Consider the following 17,524-nt stretch of genomic DNA (forward strand, 5'->3'; position numbering starts at 1 on the left):
CGGGAACTAGAAATGTGCTTTATGGCATTTGCCTATCCACTCTCTCCAACCTGAAGACACGTTGCCAAGCCCACCCACCCGAGGGGCTACCCACTCCCAGCCCCTTTGAGGCCTATACAGAGCTGGTGGGGTCGGGGGTGCCAAGCCAGGCCCTCCCCTCCCCTCCCCTCGGTTGTTGACACAAAGATGAGGAAGAGATGGTAGGATAGTGACGCCCAGACTGTATTTGTCCTGGATATAAATTACTGTTGCATTCAGGCAGCGATAAATACAGAGGGGCCTGGTGTGCAGGGCACAGACCCCACCTGGGTACAGACTCACATACAGGACAAGCCCCTCACCACAGTTACACACGATTCATACAGACCACAGTCCACACCAGAGCTCGCAAGGAAAACTAATCACGAAGGACTGGTCTTGAAGATGACAATGATGTAAACAAGAGTGCACGCTGGAGGCCACAAGCGGCCTTACAATGCGTGTGTCTGTGCAGTTTGGCAGAAGCGGGGGGTCGGGGGATTAGTGGCATCAAGGGCCCCCCCAGGAGGCTGCAGCTGGCTGGGCCAGGCCACACTCCTGAGGCCAAACCAGAGCCACTTCTGAGGTCAAAGCCACACCCAGGAAAGCTCCGCAGCATCGGAGGCCCAGGCCAGCTGTGCCCCACTAGGGAAGGGGGAGATCCGCACCGTGGGACCGTTTCTCGTGGGGGAGTCAGGGGCTTCCCACAGAGTGGGCTCCATTTTTGGTCAGACTCCTCCCGGGGCCAGTGCGCCATCTGAATCCTTGGGCACGTGGAGGCAGCTTTGTCTTTGGCTGGGTGCACCCCAGCCTGGCCCAGATGCAGGACCCTCCACCAAGCTGTCTGGGGGCGTGGGAGCAGGGGCGCTGCAGGAGCTGGGTCTCCACACGCTGACGAGGGATATGACTGAGCAGATGTCGGCTCACACAGGCACTGGGAACTGCACATCAACAGCGGGCAAGCAGCGTGGAAAGTGCTAGTGTGGGGTCTGGGGCTGAAAGCCAGCTCCTCCTCCACGTGCATGGGCTGTTTACACCTCCCAAACTCCTCTGCACCGCCATGCCCTGCTTTTGGTCCCTTCTGGGTGCTAAGTGCCCCACCCTGAGGGCCGAGGGGCAGACACTCAGGCCTGGCCCACACTCTGGTGCTGCCAGGGCAGCACCTGAGACCTCTTAGCCTCCATGTGGACAGAGGTTCTCCTCCCCCAGCAGAGGCACTAGGAAAGGGCCACCAGGTCCAGCTGGGCACTGCCTGCCCCGGAGCTGTACCTGAGGTCCAAGCTGCCATCTGTATATAACAAGGCCAGAAAACAAGGGAAGGCACCTTCTCCCTTCCCTGAACACAAGGAAGTCACCAGTCACCACCACCCGGCAGCCTCACACGCTGCCCACACCTGCTGCCCAGGGTGGGGAGGTGAGGCTGGAGGGACTGGCAGCCTGTGTCTGCCAGGGCAGGGACACACCAGGGAGCCTGCTGCTCTGAAGGACTGGCCAGGGGGACAGCCCGAGGGGCACAAAGTGAGATCAGACCCACCTGGACGGCCTGCATCCAGCACTGTCCAGCTCAAGGGGCTCAGTGGGGAGAGGGATGGGTGCCCACCCCTGAGGAGAGGACCAGGCCCCCACAGGGCAGAGGGCTCGCCATCCAGAGCCCTGCACCCACCCGGGACACGGGGAAACACTGCCACCCGCACACCAGTCTCCAGTGGGATGAGGGCTGTGACACCAACATGTGTCACCAATGGGATGAGGGCTGGTCCCGCTGGAAGATGCTGCGGTCAGGGCTGTAGCCAGGTCCGACCACAGGGCCGGCCACTGTGTGGACGTGGAGCTGCCTCCAGACCATCTGAAAACAAGGCTGGCAGGGACAGAGACGGCTCAAGCCCTTGGGCTGCCCCAGCCACCCCTACCTAGGATCGCCCTCAGGGGCAGGCGCAGCATCCGCCCGGGCATCCCTGGTGGTCCCGGCCCTCCTCGGCTTCTGCTTGGCCTTCCTCAGCATGTGCACCTGTCCCAGGGCAGGGGACAGAGGACCAGGGTGACATGGCCGATGAAAGAACGGTACACGGGCAGCCCCCCGGTCCTGGGGCCCCGGGCAGCTGATGCCATCTCAGCCCCATTTCACGGAAGGGGAGGGACCTGTCTGGCTGCTCCCTGTGCCACCTGTGGCCCGCCTGGCCACTGGCACAGCCCTCCTCTGAAGCAGGCACCCTCCCGGAGTCAGTGCTCCCTAGCCGCAGCCGGCCATGCCAGCACCACCTGGATACCACTGGCCACTCCCATGGCTGGCCCAGCCCGGCCCACCTCCCCTGGCTCTCCAGCCTCACCCCACATACCTTAGGGCCAGCAGCTGAGATGATCATGTGCCCCGGGGCCTGGACCCAGGGCTCCCCGTCCACCTGCACCGGGGTGGCCTTGAGGAGTGTGACTCGGAAGTAGGAACCCTGGGCAATCCGGATTCCGGAGCGCAGCCCACCCTGGACCTGGCCCTGGGGCGGGAGAGGCCAGCCGGGCTCAGCGGGGACCGGGGACGCCCACCCCGGACCCGGCCCTGGGGCGGGAGAGGCCAGCCGGGCTCAGCGGGGACCGGGGACGCCCACCCCGGACCCGGCCCTGGGGCGGGAGAGGCCAGCCGGGCTCAGCGGGGACCGGGGACGCCCACCCCGGACCCGGCCCTGGGGCGGGAGAGGCCAGCCGGGCTCAGCGGGGACCGGGGACGCCCACCCCGGACCCGGCCCTGGGGCGGGAGAGGCCAGCCGGGCTCAGCGGGGACCGGGGACGCCCACCCCGGACCCGGCCCTGGGGCGGGAGAGGCCAGCCGGGCTCAGCGGGGACCGGGGACGCCCACCCCGGACCCGGCCCTGGGGCGGGAGAGGCCAGCCGGGCTCAGCGGGGACCGGGGACGCCCACCCCGGACCCGGCCCTGGGGCGGGAGAGGCCAGCCGGGCTCAGCGGGGACCGGGGACGCCCACCCCGGACCCGGCCCTGGGGCGGGAGAGGCCAGCCGGGCTCAGCGGGGACCGGGGACGCCCACCCCGGACCCGGCCCTGGGGCGGGAGAGGCCAGCCGGGCTCAGCGGGGACCGGGGACGCCCACCCCGGACCCGGCCCTGGGGCGGGAGAGGCCAGCCGGGCTCAGCGGGGACCGGGGACGCCCACCCTGGACCCGGCCCTGGGGCGGGAGAGGCCAGCCGGGCTCAGCGGGGACCGGGGACGCCCACCCTGGGCTCGCCCGCCCACTCGGCCGGCGGCTCACCATGTGCACGACGCCCGTCACGCCCACAACCTCCAGCAGCCCGTCATCCATACGCGGCTTCTCAAACCTGGTGTCGCTGTCGGAGCCCCACAGGTCAGCCCCCGAGCCCCAGCTGCCGCATAAGAGAGCGGGCACAGAGGTGTAGGTGCAGGCAGGACGAGGGCTGAGCCCGCCCGTGGCCCCGCCGGGCAGAGCCTCTGGGGAGCCCCGCCCGCGAGCACCTGGGGATGTTGATGAAGATGAGGCCTTCAATACTGGGCAGCTCCACCTCCTGCCGCTCCACCTGCAGCCGGATCTGCTTGTGCAGGCTCCGAGAGTGACTGATCTTCTGCAGCCCCACCCGCACGTACACACCCTTGTTGTGCAGCCTGCAGGACGGGGCAGGTCGCCCATCACCAGGGGAAGCCCTACCCCGCCTTAGGCAGCCTCCGGGTTCCGGCCCCTCTGCCTGTTCCTGCTGGGGGACCTGAGGGAGGTATGCCGCAGGCGGCAGCCCCTGCGGCTCCGGTACCTGCTTGTGAACTTGCCAGGCTCCTCTTCCCGTGCCTGGTGGAAGTCCAGGCTCAGCTCCGCGTCGATGCCAATGCCACAGTAGTTACTCATCTGCACGATCTGGGGACAGGGCGTTCATCTCCCAGGACCCGGCCGCCCTCACCAGGCCCCCTGAGCTCCCCAACGGCAGGTCTAGTTCCTTGCCTCCTGCCGGCAGGCAGAGACAAGAGCAAGGACCACCCTGGCACCAAGCCCAGCACCCAGGAGAGGGCAGCACGGGCGGGTCCTGGCCAGGCTCTGTCGCCAGCTGGCTCGGCACAATCCCCAGCAGTGGCCACTTTCTGTGTCTCCCTCAACTGCCTGCTTCGCAGAGGGGATGATGCGGGCGCGTACGCCCGAGTGTGGCTGGGAAGAGGACGCCCGTTGTGACGCGTGTAGTGGAGTCATATGCAGGAGCCTGGAGGGCACCCCACGCCGGGCTGCCCTGTACCTTGGGGGGCTCTGCGTCTGCCGTGCCGTTCTCTGCACTGCCAGCCTCGTGGGCATCCAGCAGGATGGTCCAGCGGTCCATGAGCACGGCGTCGGCCTCATCCACAGACAGCAGTACGGAGAACGGGTCCTCGCCGCTGTAGCCCGCCCCCCAGCGGAGGACTCGACCAAGGTCATTCCCTGGGACACAAGCAGACACAGAGCATCTGTCCACATCCACCCGCCCATCAGCTGGGTGCAGACCCCACCACAAGGACAGCCAGCCCAGGCCTCGGCAAAAGCTGCACAGGAAGGGGTAGACCCTGAGGCCCCCTCCTCGGCTGCACGGCTGACCCCACCTGTGCCCAGGGGCAGGATGGCCACAGAAGGCTCCGGGCAGGCCAGTCGGTACCGTGTCTCCTCCAGGGCGCCAAGCACCCAGCCCACAGTGCCATCGCCACCACACACCAGCACCCGGAAGCAGGGCACCTGGGAGAACAGGTGGAGCCTAGCGGGAGACAGGAAGTGTCCTCCACCAGCTGCGGGCGCAGCCCATCCCCCACCCAGGCTGCCTCTTCCTTTTCAAGTGCCCGTCCTGGCCATGTGGAGGACTTCAAGGTCCCAGCACGGGATCCCCGTGGAGCTCCTGCCGGCCGGGACAGCTGTGGCAGCCTCCTGGGGGCCTTCCCGCCCCTGCTGCTGCCCTGGACCAGGGGTCCCGCTGGACTCACCCGGGAAGAGGACCTCCGTTGGTCAGGTCGAAGACCTGATGAGGGTTCAGTAACTTCCGGAAGCTGCAGAGCAGGTCTCGGCCCTTGAGCCCTCCACTCTTGGGGTTCACGAACACAAGGAGGGGACAGCTGTCTGGGGGCAGCTTCGCGTGCTGACAGACAGGGGGCTGGGTTAGGATGGGGACCCAAGGTGGGGTGTCCCCATTGCTGGGGTTGCCAGGCAGTGCCCAGCCCCCAACCCTGAGCCCACCTGGCCTGGACCAGCCCCCTCCCCAGGAAGGCGTGGCCAGCACCCTCACATCTGAGGTCTCACACATGAGCTGCGTGGTCACCCCATCTCGCTGCTGGCCAGCAGGGCGGCACTGAGGACAGCCGGCTGGCTGCCTGGCACTCCCAGCACAAAGGCCTCAGACCTGCCCACTGAGCTGCATGTGAACAGACCACACCCGCCTGGGCCATGCAGCTCGAGTCCAGGCTGGAAATCCACGTGGGACTCTGTGTGGCACTCCTTGCCAGCAAGACCAAGGCCTGTCCCCTGGGGGACCTCTGGTTCACACCTTTGGAGGATGGCGGCTCCCAGGCCACCGCCCACCTACACAGCAGCCGAGAAAAGCTCTTAACTCACAGGGTGGCACGCAGCGTCCCTCGACCACAGGACAGAGTCCATCTCCCCACACACAACCCCAAGAAACAGTACCCAGGGATCTAGACACAGCAGGCTCAGGGCTGGGATCCCTACGACAGGAGGCTGGGGACCCTATGACAGGAGGCTGGGGCCCCCACAGTGGGGAAGGCTGGGCAACAGGAGACACACAGGCTGGGTGCAGACACAGGGTGGGCAGCGGCACAGGGGCCGGCCGTGGCTGGGGGCAAGGACACACTTGGGGCTTCGTGACCCACTTGGCAGGCAGAGCCGCCTGCGGTCACCACTTACCACTCACCCCAGGGCAGGCAGCTGACGGGAGAGAGAAAGTGCGTGTCGGCCCCACACCTGGCTCTGCCCACAGAGAGAGTGGGGCTGGGGTGGGGGCTGCATCCTCGGGACAGTGGGGATGGCCACCCTGTCCTGAGCCAGGCAAGGCCGGGTGTAGGGGCACAGGAGGGAGGCATAGCAGGGAGCCACAGGCATCACCCGTCCCAGCCACAGACAACTCATTCTGCTCGAGTTCTGCTTCGCCTGGACTGGGGTCAGGGTCAAGGGTCAAGGTTCAGGGGTAGAGCAGCCATGGACACCTGGGGGTCCTCATGGGACCCTTTGGGGGCTAGATGGGCTGAGGACGAGAGGCCAATGTGAAGGCACAGTGTGCAGCGTGGAGTCCCAGGCTCCAGCCCCTCCATGGGCCAGAACCCTCTTTCCCCCGGCCCTGCCCTGTCTCCACGGGTCAGACCCCCTTTCCCCCGGCCCTGCCCTGTCTCCATGGGTCAGACCCCCGTTTCCCCTGGCCCTGCCCTGTCTCCATGGACTAGACCCCCGTTTCCCCTGGCCCTGCCCTGTCTCCATGGACCAGACCCCCATTTCCCCCGGCCCTGCCCTGTCTCCATCGGTCAGACCCCACTTTCCCTCGGCCCTGCCCTGTCTCCATGGTCCAGATACCCCTTTCCCCCAGCCCTGCCCTGTCTCCATGGACCAGACCCCCATTTCCCCCGGCCCTGCCCTGTCTCCATCGGTCAGACCCCACTTTCTCTCGGCCCTGCCCTGTCTCCATGGTCCAGATCCCCCTTTCCCCCAGCCCTGCCCTGTTGCCAGGTGCCCCCTCTTCTGGGCACTGTGGGTCTTAAGGGCAGCGTCCAAAGTTTGGGAGCTGCACTGACTGGCCTGGGGAGCTCCAGGCAGAGAGCAGAGGCCCTAAGGCCTCCCGGGCAGGGGGAGTGGGGCTGAGGCTGTACCGGGAGGGCCATGCCTGGGATCCTGACAGCTGGTCACAAACACGCTCTGGCCCTTGGCGAGGCAGCCGCAGCGGGACCCGGCACATCCAGGAGCTGTGTCCTGTGGGCCTCCCTACTGGGTGGAGGCCTCAGGTGCAGCGTGGAAGCTGGGCCTGACCCCATGGTGCCCCACGGAGCTGGTATCACCCACTGGGCAGCCTCGGATGAGCGCTGACCCTCTGACCTCAGGCCCCTTGCTGTAAAATGGGCAACAGAGTCCTTCCTGCTGTTGTGAGGCACAAACAAGGTGGCACCTACGAGCCCCCAGTGAATTCGAGGAAGTGATGCCAGATGCAAACAGCGAGTCTGGCTGTGGGGCCTGTGCACCTGCAGACCCCAACCTCCCTCTGGCCACCCCTGGGGTGTGTGAAGAGCCGGCTTGACCGCACACTCACCAGCAGGTCGGGGAGCACCAGGGCAGTGAGCAGCCGGCCCCGCACAGCCATGTCCTTCAGCAGCATGTACAGCCGCTCAGCCTCCGCAAAGCAGGCAACGTCCAACACTACCGCGCCTGCGGCAGGAGCCCAGGACTCAGGGGGCCTGTCCCGTGGCCCCCACGGTGCCAGGGCAGGAACCAAACCAGGACGTTTCCCCAGCCCAGGGCTGCCCAAGGGAAAGGTCAGGTGCTACGTGAGGGCCAGGGCTGTCCCACTTCACCCCAGGAACACCCCTGGGCCTCATGTGACCACGTCCCTCAGGGCAGCTCACCTTGGGAGGAGTAGACGTGACTCACGGACACCACGGTGGCTGCAAAGGCAGGCTGTGGTCAGGGCGGTGGGAGGCGAAGGACACACAGCACTGGGGCCAGGGACAGCCCCTCCGCCTGTCCAGGGCTGACATCTCACCCCAAAGGCAGCCTCCCCAGGAAGTACCCCTGCCCCACTCCAGGAGCAGGACTCCCAGCTCCCTGGAGGTACAGGGCCCCCCAGAGGGAGAGGGAGAGGCAGAGGCTGAGCACCGCGGGGAAGGGCCACAGAGGGCGAGAGGCTCCAGAGCCTCTTGGAGGAAGAGACGTGGGCTGGACCCGGAGCTCAGGCCTTGGTGGCTCAAGGAGAGGCAGGAGCCGGCCTCAGCACTGCAGCCCCACTGCCTGCCGCTCGACCCTGCCCCCAGCCAGCAGCCCACGGCCAGCCACAGTGGTCACACCTTTGGTAGCCACGGCCTCATGCAGCAGGCTGCTGTACTCCTCGGGAGACAGGCCGGGAGGCAGGCCGCCAACAAACAGGGAGACGTGCGGGGCTACATCCCTGCTCTCTGCCACGTAGAACCGCGTCTGGCTCACCTGCCGCACGGACATCTGCAGGGAGAGGGGCGGGGATGCTGGGCCGGGGAGAACGGCACCACCGCACCAGGCCCTCTGTCTCCTCACCCGCAAAACAGCAAAACAGGGCATCAGGAACACTCCCAGGAATTAAGTCAACATGAAAATGAGGAAAGGGGCCACAGAGGCTTCCTTGCTGTGGACAACCCCTGTCTGTTGCCCTCGAGGATCTCGGGGAGGTCTGCAGCTCAAGACCTCCCTGCAGGGACCAAGTAGCTTATGACAGAGGGCACTGCCCTGTCAGCCAGGACAGCCGCTGCCTAGCCAAGGAGAACTCGGTGTCTGGGGCACACCCACCCTGTGGGGCAGAGGCTGTGGCTGAGGGCTGCTGGTTCCCTGGGGGCCGGCGTCCACACCCACTGACCTGCCGGATGTCCTGTAGCCGGTCCAGCAGGGGCTGTTCGTCCATCAGCATCGTCCGCTGGACTGCAGAGGTGAGGGCACAGGCTGTCAGCACCCGGCTCCTCGCCCACCTTGGAAGCAGCTGCCCTGAGCCCCCAGGGCCCGTGGGGATGCAGGGTGGAGCTGGTCAGGAGGGCAGAGCCCGGCCTTGATGTCCAGCACCACCCTGCAGGAAAGCCTGGGCAGCAGGTCCAAACCCAAAAGGTGCAGGGACCGCCACGCCCAGCACGGGCTGTCTACTCACCATGCCTGCAGCCCATCGCCACCTCCACCAGCTGGAAGCTCTCGGGACCCTCGGCCTGTTGGGGTAGAGCTTGGCATCGGGTCTGGGCAGGCCCCCACCACCTCAGGACACCCGCGGGGACAGCCATACCTGGGCTGGGATGGTGGCCTGGCCTCCTGGGGACAGCGACCCCCCACCGAGTCTGGCCGGCATGGGGAGCAGGCACAGGGTACGCACCTGGCGGCCAAGCAGCGGCAGGACCTCCAGCACCACGGAGCGGGCCGTGCTCTTCGGGGTCACTCGCACGGACACATAGGCCACGCCCACCCTGTGGGGACACAGCCTGAGCTGGAGCTCCCCCCACCCCGCCCAGCAGACCCTGAGCCTCGGGCCCAGTCTCACTTGAGCCAGCCAGGGTAGATCTTCAGGACCTCCTGGACCCGCGGCAGAGCCCGGATGACCCAGGCCTCTGGCGTGGCCTCACCGGACCCGGGGCTTCTGCCCTCCTCCGAGATCACAGCACTCCCGGCCTTGCCCCCAGCCCAGGCGTCACAGGCCTGAGAGGAAGGGGGCAGCCGGCACAGCTCCAGGTGGCCAGGGTCCTCGGGGATGTGGTGGGCCCGCAGTGCGGCCTCCTGCAGGGCGCCAGGTTAGGGGGGCCAAGTTGTGGCGGGTCAGGCGGGGTTCAGTGGGGGGCAGGTCGTGGAGGGGGAGGCCAGGTGGGTGAGGGGCGCCAGGTTGGGGGAGCCAGGTCAGGTGCGCCAGGTGCGGGGACATGCGGTCCTGGGAGGGGGCTCAGACCTCCCCCAGCCTCCCCCTTACCAGCACCTCCTCGGCACCAGCCAGGCGGGACACCGTGACGAGGCGGAACTGGCTTCTCCTCACCGCGTCGTCGCCATCAAAGATCTTCAGCGTTTGCTTCCCTGGGCCGGGTAAGCTCCGTTGAGTCCCGGGCGCCCGGGGGACCTCAGTGGAGTTGGGGGGAATGAGGCGGGCACTTACCGGACTCCGGAGTTGCCTGTGTCTCTCTGCCTGGACCCACGGCAGCGCTCCCGTCGGCGCCGTCGCCCCCCTCGCCTGCGGGTCGGGCACACGGACCCCTCACTCAGTGCGCAGCCCCCAGCCCAGGGCGCCCCGCCGGCCCGCACCTCACCCGGCTCCGCGGCCTCCACGATGCGGAAGCTCTGCGTCTTGCTGAAGCCGCCGGGCAGAAGGCGCACGCACGCGGGGGGCAGGACCAGGGAGCGCAGACGCCCGAAGCCACACTCAGGAGCCAGCGCCGCGGAGCAGACGGAGTGCGCCTGGGGGGAGAAGGGCCTGAGCTGGGGGGTCGGAGCCAGGGTGCGGGGGCACCAGGTGCGCCAGGTCCAGGGAAAGACCCCACACGCCGCAGACCCAGCCTGGACCCCGTGTCCTTCCTGCCGCCCGCCCCCGAGCACCCACCTGGAACCCGCGCCTCTCCTACCCTGCCCCCTCCACCTCCCAGCGCCCCGCTGGACCCCGTGCCTCTCCTGCCCCGCCCCCCCAACTCCTCCACCTCCCAGCGCCCCGCTGGACCCCGTGCCTCTCCTGCCCCGCCCCCCCAACTCCTCCACCTCCCAGCGCCCCGCTGGACCCCGTGCCTCTCCTGCCCCGCCCCCCAACTCCTCCACCTCCCAGCACCCACCCAACCCCGCACCTCTCCTGCCCCACCCCCACCCCCACCCCCTCCACTTCCCAGCGCCCACCTGGACCCCGCACCACTCGCAGCGCACGCCGGCCAGCACGTCAGAGGAGCCGCACGTCTTCCTGCAGACCTCGCAGCGCGCTCCCGAGGGCAGGTTCCCCTCCCGCCAGTGGTGGTGATGGGTGTCCTGCGGAGCGGGGGCAGTCAGCAGCTGGGCCCGCCCCACCCCCCAGGGCTCCCTGGGGCCGGTACACTCACGTGGTCCTGGTGCCCATCCTGGTGGCACTGGCGGCAGTCACTGCAGGCGAAGGGCACACAGTCTGGGTGGAGGTGCAGCTCACACACTGGGGGGCAGGCAGGGTTAGAGGTGTCTGCCGCCCCCGGAGGACCCCTGCCTCTGCCAGCGCTTGGGTCTGGCCCCATCCCCACCACCTAGCACCCTGCATCCTTTAACTGTCCTGTGGCCTGCCAGGCGGCCAGCCCTCGGCCTCCCCCATCACCCCTGACAAGCTGCACAGCAGGGGTGGGCTGGGCCACCCTGGGCAGCAGAGACCAGGACACTGGGTGGGGAGCCAGGCAGGCTCCAGGTACCTTCACAGTGGAGCGCCGGCGCCTCCAGGACCTTGCGGCAGACAGCACAGAACTTGCGCTTGTGGAGCCCCCGGGGGCCGAAGCAGTGGGCTACAGGAACCTGGCGGGGCAGCCTCACCTCAGAACCCTTGCTAAGGGCCACAGGCTGCCCGCCACCCCTCCTCGCTCTTCACCTGCGCAACTCTGCAGCTCACGCTCCTGCTGAGAACTGCCCAACCTGAGCCAGCTGTGCTAGCTGGAGGCCCCAGGAACAACCACACCCCCAGGTCCTGGGGACAGCCTGGCTGGTCAAAAGCAGGGAGGAGGCTGTGGCCTCCCCCAGCAGCCCTGCCTAGCGCAGGGGAGCGAGGCCCGCCTGCCACCCCTTCCCTCCTTGGGGCAGGCGAGGCTCTGTCAACAGCCTGGCATCTGTCTCCTCGGAGCCAGGAAGATCCCAGCACACAGGGACTGCCCTCTGGGAGATAATCAGGCCATAACGAGTGTGGACCAATGTTTCTGTGTTGGAGAAAGCTGGGCTGCTGCTTTTCCACGAGAAGGGAAGGAGAAGGACCAAGTCTTCACTCCTGACTCTTGCCCTTGTCCCCAAACTTAAACCACACCCAATAAAAGCATACAGAGAAAGACCGTGTTCCAGAATAGCAGCTGTGAGCATGCCAGGATGGTGGGTGACTTTTATTTTGTTAAATATATCTCCTTTTTTTTTTTTTTTTTTTGAGATGGAGTCTCGCTCTGTCGCCCAGGCTGGAGTGCAGTGGCCTGATCTCGGCTCACTGCAAACTCCGCCTCCTGGGTTCACACCATTCTCCTGCCTCAGCCTCCCGAGTAGCTGGGACTACAGGTGCCCGCCACCACGCCCGGCTAATTTTTATATTTTGTTTAGTAAAGAAGGGGTTTCACTGTGTTAGCCAGGATGGTCTCGATCTCCTGACCTCATGATCCACCTGCCTCGGCCTCCCAAAGTGCTGGGATTACGGGCATGAGCCACCGCGCCCGGCCGTTAAATCCATCTTCTAAATTTCCTATCGTGCATACAGTTGAAATACATACTTATATTTTCCCAACTTAGCAAAGTATAGAAGACATTAAAATCAATTTTAAAAAGCGGCAGCCTTGGGCCGTCCACATGACGAGGGGCCGCCCAAGCCAGTGTGGAGTCACCAGGGTGTCGGCCACCACCAGGGCCACCGGCCTAAGGCCTCCTGCTCACACCTGGGGAATTGCATCATTAGGAACAGGGCGTCAGACATTAGAGGGGACGGCGCAGCCGGATGCCCGCCAGTGGCAGGTGCGCCTGCTGGCCTGGCTTCCCGTCCTGCTGCACACCCGGGCCTGCCTGGCGGCCTGCGCCCCACCTGCAGCCTGAACGCATCAGGGAATGCGGACTTGGGGGGCCTCTGTCTGAAGACGGCGACGCTGACAGCTGAGGGAGGAATAAGCCTGGCCCTTCCTACATGTCCCTGCTGTCACCACTGTCACCAGAGAAGGGAAGTCCCCTGTGCCCTGCAGTGACCTGGGCCAGTCACCTCCCTGCCCCACCCAGAGCCCTTAGAGAGAGGGTGGTGGCCAAGACACCCTCAGGCACCCAGGCTTCCTGCCTTTGCTTTTTATTCAAGCTTCCTTGAGATGCTTGTGGGTTCACACATAGTTGTGAGGAAATTGAACAGACCCCCTGAAGCCTTTGTCAGCTCCCCTAAGTGTGTGATCTTGCAAACTGAGGTCACGGCCAGATGCCGAAATCTCCATCCCCCCCAGGAGCCCTCACGCTGCATGTCACAGCCACGCCCACTTCTCCGCCTGGAAACCTCTCTACATCTGTGCTCCCTTTAGTTTCGTCATTTTGAGCACGTTCTATGGACAGGATCTTGCTATTTGCGACCTCGGGGACTGGCTTTTATCACCATCATTCCCTGCAGATCCATGCAGGGTGCTCAGCCTTTTAATCCCGAGCAGTATCTGACCTTTGCCTTTCAACTGCAGGTATCACTAACGTCTGACATGAAGGTTTTCAGTGCCTCGACCCTACGAGAGCTGACACATCCCCCAGCCTCTTGCAGGTGCAACACCCAGCCCCACACTCACCCGGACCAGGCTGGGTGCCACACTCGTGCACGGGATCCTCACGTGCTTCAGGCACTTCTCATGAGACATGAAATTGCAGACTGTGGGAATGAGCACTGTGTGAGTTGGCCCCTGTCCTACCCAATGGCTGTCCTACCCAGGAAGTTAGAGGCCCCAGGGCAACGACTGCCATATCCACCATGCTGCACCAGGGGCCCTGTGGTCCTCGAGTTCCCCCACCACCCTGCCCACTCATTGGAGAGAGCCTGCAGCCCAGGAGCCCAGGAGCAAGAACCTGGGTGGTCCTGACCATCCTGGAGGACAATGAGTGTATCCTCTCAACCAGAGAGCAGTCCCTCCCCTTTGCACGTGGGCCCAGCGCTCCTCCTGCCTCTGCAGTTGGGCCTCTCAAGGGGCAGCCCTGGGCTCACCAGGTTCGCCAGGTGGCAGGGGCTTCTCGGCCTTCGGCAGATTGGCTTTACCAAGGACATCTGTGTCTCACTCCCCCGAAACTACGCATACCCCTAATTGTCCCTGCTACATGCTGTGCACCGTGCCTGAGACCGAGAGCCACCCAAGGCAGGTGAGGGCTCTGGGAGGCAGGAGCCGCTGGGGAGTGGACAGCCCCAAGCCTCCCAAGGAGCTCTGGCTGTGTGCACAGGACCCAGGGAGCACCTGAGCCGGTGGGGTGCTCAGGAGGGCATAAGAGGAGCAAGCGCCACACCCCAGCAGTAAAACAGACAGGAGGGTGAGGCCGGGGCAGAAGGGAGGGCAGGAGCCCTGGGCTGGGGCAAAGGCTGCTGGGGCTGGGAGTGGGCAGGGCACCCAGTGACACACCTGCCAAGACAGCCCCGGGTGAAGATTGTGCCACGGAGCCCCAGGCAGCCCAGCTGGGACAGGGAGCTCTTCCAGAAGGCCCCGCTGGTGCCGCCCTTCACCTGCTGCAGCCCTAGCCACCCCAGTCTCCAGATGGGACCAGGAGAAGCTCCTCCTGGCAGCTTAAGAGAAAAGCTCTGGAAGCAGGCCAGGGTCCACCAAGAGAAGGGGGGACAGGCAGCACCCAGGTCCCTCCTCTGCCATGGAGACAGGGCCTGCTCACCCCATGCCCCACGCTTAGGTCTCCTGGCGGGGAGGGCGCCCTCCTTCCCATACCGCTGCTGGCCCCTCTTCCACGGGTGCTGCCCAGGAGGGCCCTTTTGCCCCCTCCGAAGGGGGAGGGGACCCGGAGTCTGGCCTCAAGCCGGGAGCTGCCTCAGCCACACATGCACAGTCCCCACCTCTGGGGAAGCCCCTGGCATCCCCAGGCAGCAGGCATGGCTGTGCCATGCTCTGACGTGACAAAGAAGCTGGCGGGCCAGGCCACCTTGTGCAGCCCTGGGGGTCAGAACAACCATGCCGTTTCCACCACAGACGACATCCCCGTGTGAGGGGACAGTCTCCTCTGCGGACCCTGGCCTGAGTGGACCCCTATCCCCAGAGCAAAGGCCTGGGGCTAAGGATAGCCCCTCCCACCTCAGCGTCCCTGGCCAGGACACAGTAAGTGTCAAATGTCCAGGACTCCGGTCCTGTCCCTCGCTCCCTCCAGAGGCTGGGCTGTGGTCCCCCTGTCCCTCGCTCCCTCCGGAGGCTGGGCTGTGGTCTCCCTGTCCCTCGCTCCCTCCAGAGGCTGGGCTGTAGTCCCCGGGGCCCGCCTGCTTGCCGCGGGGGAAGATGAGAGCCAGCCCTGGGAGCACCCGGGCCCAGAACAGGGAAGGGCTGTCCTCACCCCAGCAAGGGCTGGGCAGCTGGGTGGAGCAGGGCTGGGACACGCGCACCGGGACGGCAGGGCCCGGCCTGGCTCTCCAGGAGGCTGGGACTCTGGGCCACAGCATGAAAAGGGCTAGGGCCAGGGGCCCAGGCCAGCGGCCCAGGCCAGCCCTGCTTAGCCACACCTGCTGCCCCAGCCACTGGGAGAGGAAGCCGGCCATGGGGACCCCAGCTGAGGTCCCGCTCGCATCAGGCACAGCCCCTGGGTCGCAGCCATCGCGCGGCACTATGGAGATGCTGTCCGCACCTCCCAGGTGAGGAAGCCCGCAGCCTGGAGCGGCCCCACGGCGCACAGGCCCCGGCCGCCCCACGAAGGCACGTCCCGCGAGCAGGGCTGGGACCCCGCCCTCCACTCCCCCGAAAGCGCCGGTGCCGCCTCCGCTCAGGCTCCCGCCCACGGGGCAGAGGCAGGGCTGCAGCCGGGTAGGCATCGGGCCCGGGCGCTCACCGTCGCACAGGAAGCCGGCCAGCCCCCAGATGAAGTCGGAGCAGAGGTGGCAGAAGGTGGGCTTGGTGAGCGTCACCTTCCGGAAGCTGTGTCCCGGCGTGGCAGCGGGGCCCGGGGCTCTGGCGCCCGCCCGCTCGGGTCCCGGCCCCGGCCCCGGCCCCGGGCGCGCGCGGCCTCCTGAGCCCAGCACGGGGCTGCAGGCCGGGCTGCCGGGGCGCGGGGAGCCGCCGCCCAGCCAGGCGCGGGCCCCGGGCTCGGCCGCCGCCGCCATTCCCGGCCCGAGCGGCCCGAGCCCCTTTAGGTCCGCGCTGGGGGTACAGGAGCCGCCGCTACACTGCCGCGCCGCGCAGCCGGGCTTCCGACTGCGCCTGCCCCACTGCGCAGGCGCGGGCCGCGGGGCGGGGCGGGGCGGGGCGGGGCGCTGCTGGTGGGCGGATCTGGGGGCTGGTGGGGCGGGGCCTGCTAAGGGTCGCAGCCGTGCCCTGTCGAGGAGCGGGGCTGGGGGCGGGCCCTGTGATCGGGCGGGGCGGGGCCTGCTAAGGGGCGGGGCCTGTGCGCGGAGGCCGCTCGCGAACCAGCCGTGGGGAACTGGTCCACGTGGGCTCGGTTTGACCGCAGCCGGGCCAGACTTCTCCGGACGCCGCACGCGCGGCGTTGTACCTGCGGGGTCCCGGCCCGCGGCTGAGCAGACAGGCGCCTCCCACGCGAGACGCGGATGCTGTCCGAGGCCCCCGGCCGCGCAGGACGCCCCCGGCGAGGGGCAGCGCTGCGGGCCTCCCACAGTGGGTCCCGGAAAGCGGGGTTTGCGGTGCTTGGGCGGCTCCGTCCGTGGGGTCTTCGCACGTGCAGACTTGGCCCTGCCCGAGGCCCAGGACCCCCGGCGCCCGACGGCTGTCCTCACTGCAACGGGGGACCCGCCTGCGGCCCGGGGCTGTCCGCTCGCGACCCCCACCCGGGCCTCACGCCGAGCGCCCAGCTCTCCTGCCTCGTGCGCGCCACGGGTCTTGTTCAGGTGGCGCTGGTGGCCTTTGAGAGCTGCGTCCACGCGGGTCACCCCTCCCCGCCGCTGGCAGCAGTCTGGGTCCTTGCCCCCGTGGGCCTAACTGTGGATAGGAGTCTGCGCAGCGGGGGACCCCACCCCGGGCCACCGAGCGGGGACCTGCAGAGGGCAGGGCTCCAGGGCCATCGCAGCAGGCGGTCTCAGGGGGCAGGAAGAGCAGGGAAGGGCCTGTGGGGAGACACCTGAAAGGGGCTGGGGGCTGTGGACTCTGGAGGGAAGGAGCCGGGAGACCTGTCCTAGGGGCTGTGCTGGTGAGGGCACCCAGACCACAGGGGATTCCAGGAATGGAGGGTGAGCTGGGGACCCAGTCTGAGGAGGGAGGAGCAGGCCCCTAAGATGGTGAGGGGGGAGACTCAGTCCTCAACCAGGGAGGATTCTGTTTGTCCAGAAGCTGCTGGTTGAGCTGCTGGGGTAGGACCCTGGGTGGACCCCAGGGTAAAGGGAATGCAGCCAAAGCTTCAGGGAACCTTCACCCTCCAGGAGCTGCGCTCTGGGACAGACAGCACCCTGAAGAATGAGGGCTGCCTAGGGGCAGCAGGAAGGCGTCCAGGCGGAGAGCCGGAGCAGAGGCCCTGTGGCAGGGTGCTCCACAGAAATCCTTTCCTGATGCCTGCCTATGCTGGGAGGCCCGGAGTCACCACCCCTGCATTCCCTGTCTCCTGTGCCAGACCCCACCCCGAGCCTGCCCTCAGCCAGGCCCCAAGACCCCCTGTGCGTGGGCCCTGGGAAAGCTAGGACCCCGCCTTGTGGCCCATGAGGAGGAGGTGGCTCACTGAGCCCGTGGTGCTCATGGCAGTGAACCACGGTGCAAACTGCAGCTGGCTTCTGAGGAAAAACTGTTTAAGGACATACCTTTCTCCATTTAGGAGACAGTGGAGAGCATCAAAAACATCTTAAAAAGGAAAACCCTCATCTACCATTTCTGCCAGAACTTTGTGCTTTCTGACGCACACATTAATTAAAATGGCGGGCAAAGCATCCTTCCAGCAAACCCTCCACAGACTTCCTAGAATGTCCTCCAAAACCACCAGCAGCTTCTCGCTGAAGGGGCCTTAAAAC

The 17,524-nt window shown here is 66.6% G+C and overlaps 1 protein-coding gene across 2 annotated transcripts; it reads right to left on the minus strand.

Annotated features, from left to right (window-relative positions):
* Nucleotides 1-201: 201 nt before the first annotated feature.
* Nucleotides 202-15,760, minus strand: DGKQ (diacylglycerol kinase theta). Of its 2 annotated transcripts, none has more exons than XM_016952675.4 (23): nt 15,406-15,760; nt 13,173-13,252; nt 11,094-11,193; nt 10,761-10,846; nt 10,564-10,689; nt 9,990-10,137; nt 9,839-9,913; nt 9,659-9,759; nt 9,239-9,471; nt 8,987-9,164; nt 8,858-8,912; nt 8,576-8,637; nt 8,037-8,187; nt 7,599-7,637; nt 7,286-7,401; nt 4,965-5,116; nt 4,593-4,741; nt 4,256-4,434; nt 3,785-3,885; nt 3,495-3,641; nt 3,274-3,385; nt 2,355-2,507; nt 202-2,026 (listed from the first exon to the last, which is right to left on the minus strand). In XM_016952675.4, exons 1-23 carry the CDS (start codon nt 15,674-15,676, stop codon nt 1,925-1,927), a joined length of 2,916 nt encoding a protein of 971 aa, XP_016808164.1. In that variant the 5' UTR covers nt 15,677-15,760; the 3' UTR covers nt 202-1,924. The 2 variants fall into 2 exon arrangements, with proteins under 2 accessions (XP_016808164.1, XP_016808165.1); XM_016952676.4 differs by having other exon boundaries at nt 9,074-9,164; nt 15,406-15,754.
* Between the last annotated feature and the right edge of the window lie 1,764 nt (nt 15,761-17,524).

Source organism: Pan troglodytes, chromosome 3 (assembly GCF_028858775.2).
Source record: "Pan troglodytes isolate AG18354 chromosome 3, NHGRI_mPanTro3-v2.0_pri, whole genome shotgun sequence".
In the NCBI taxonomy this organism is placed as follows: domain Eukaryota; kingdom Metazoa; phylum Chordata; class Mammalia; order Primates; family Hominidae; genus Pan; species Pan troglodytes.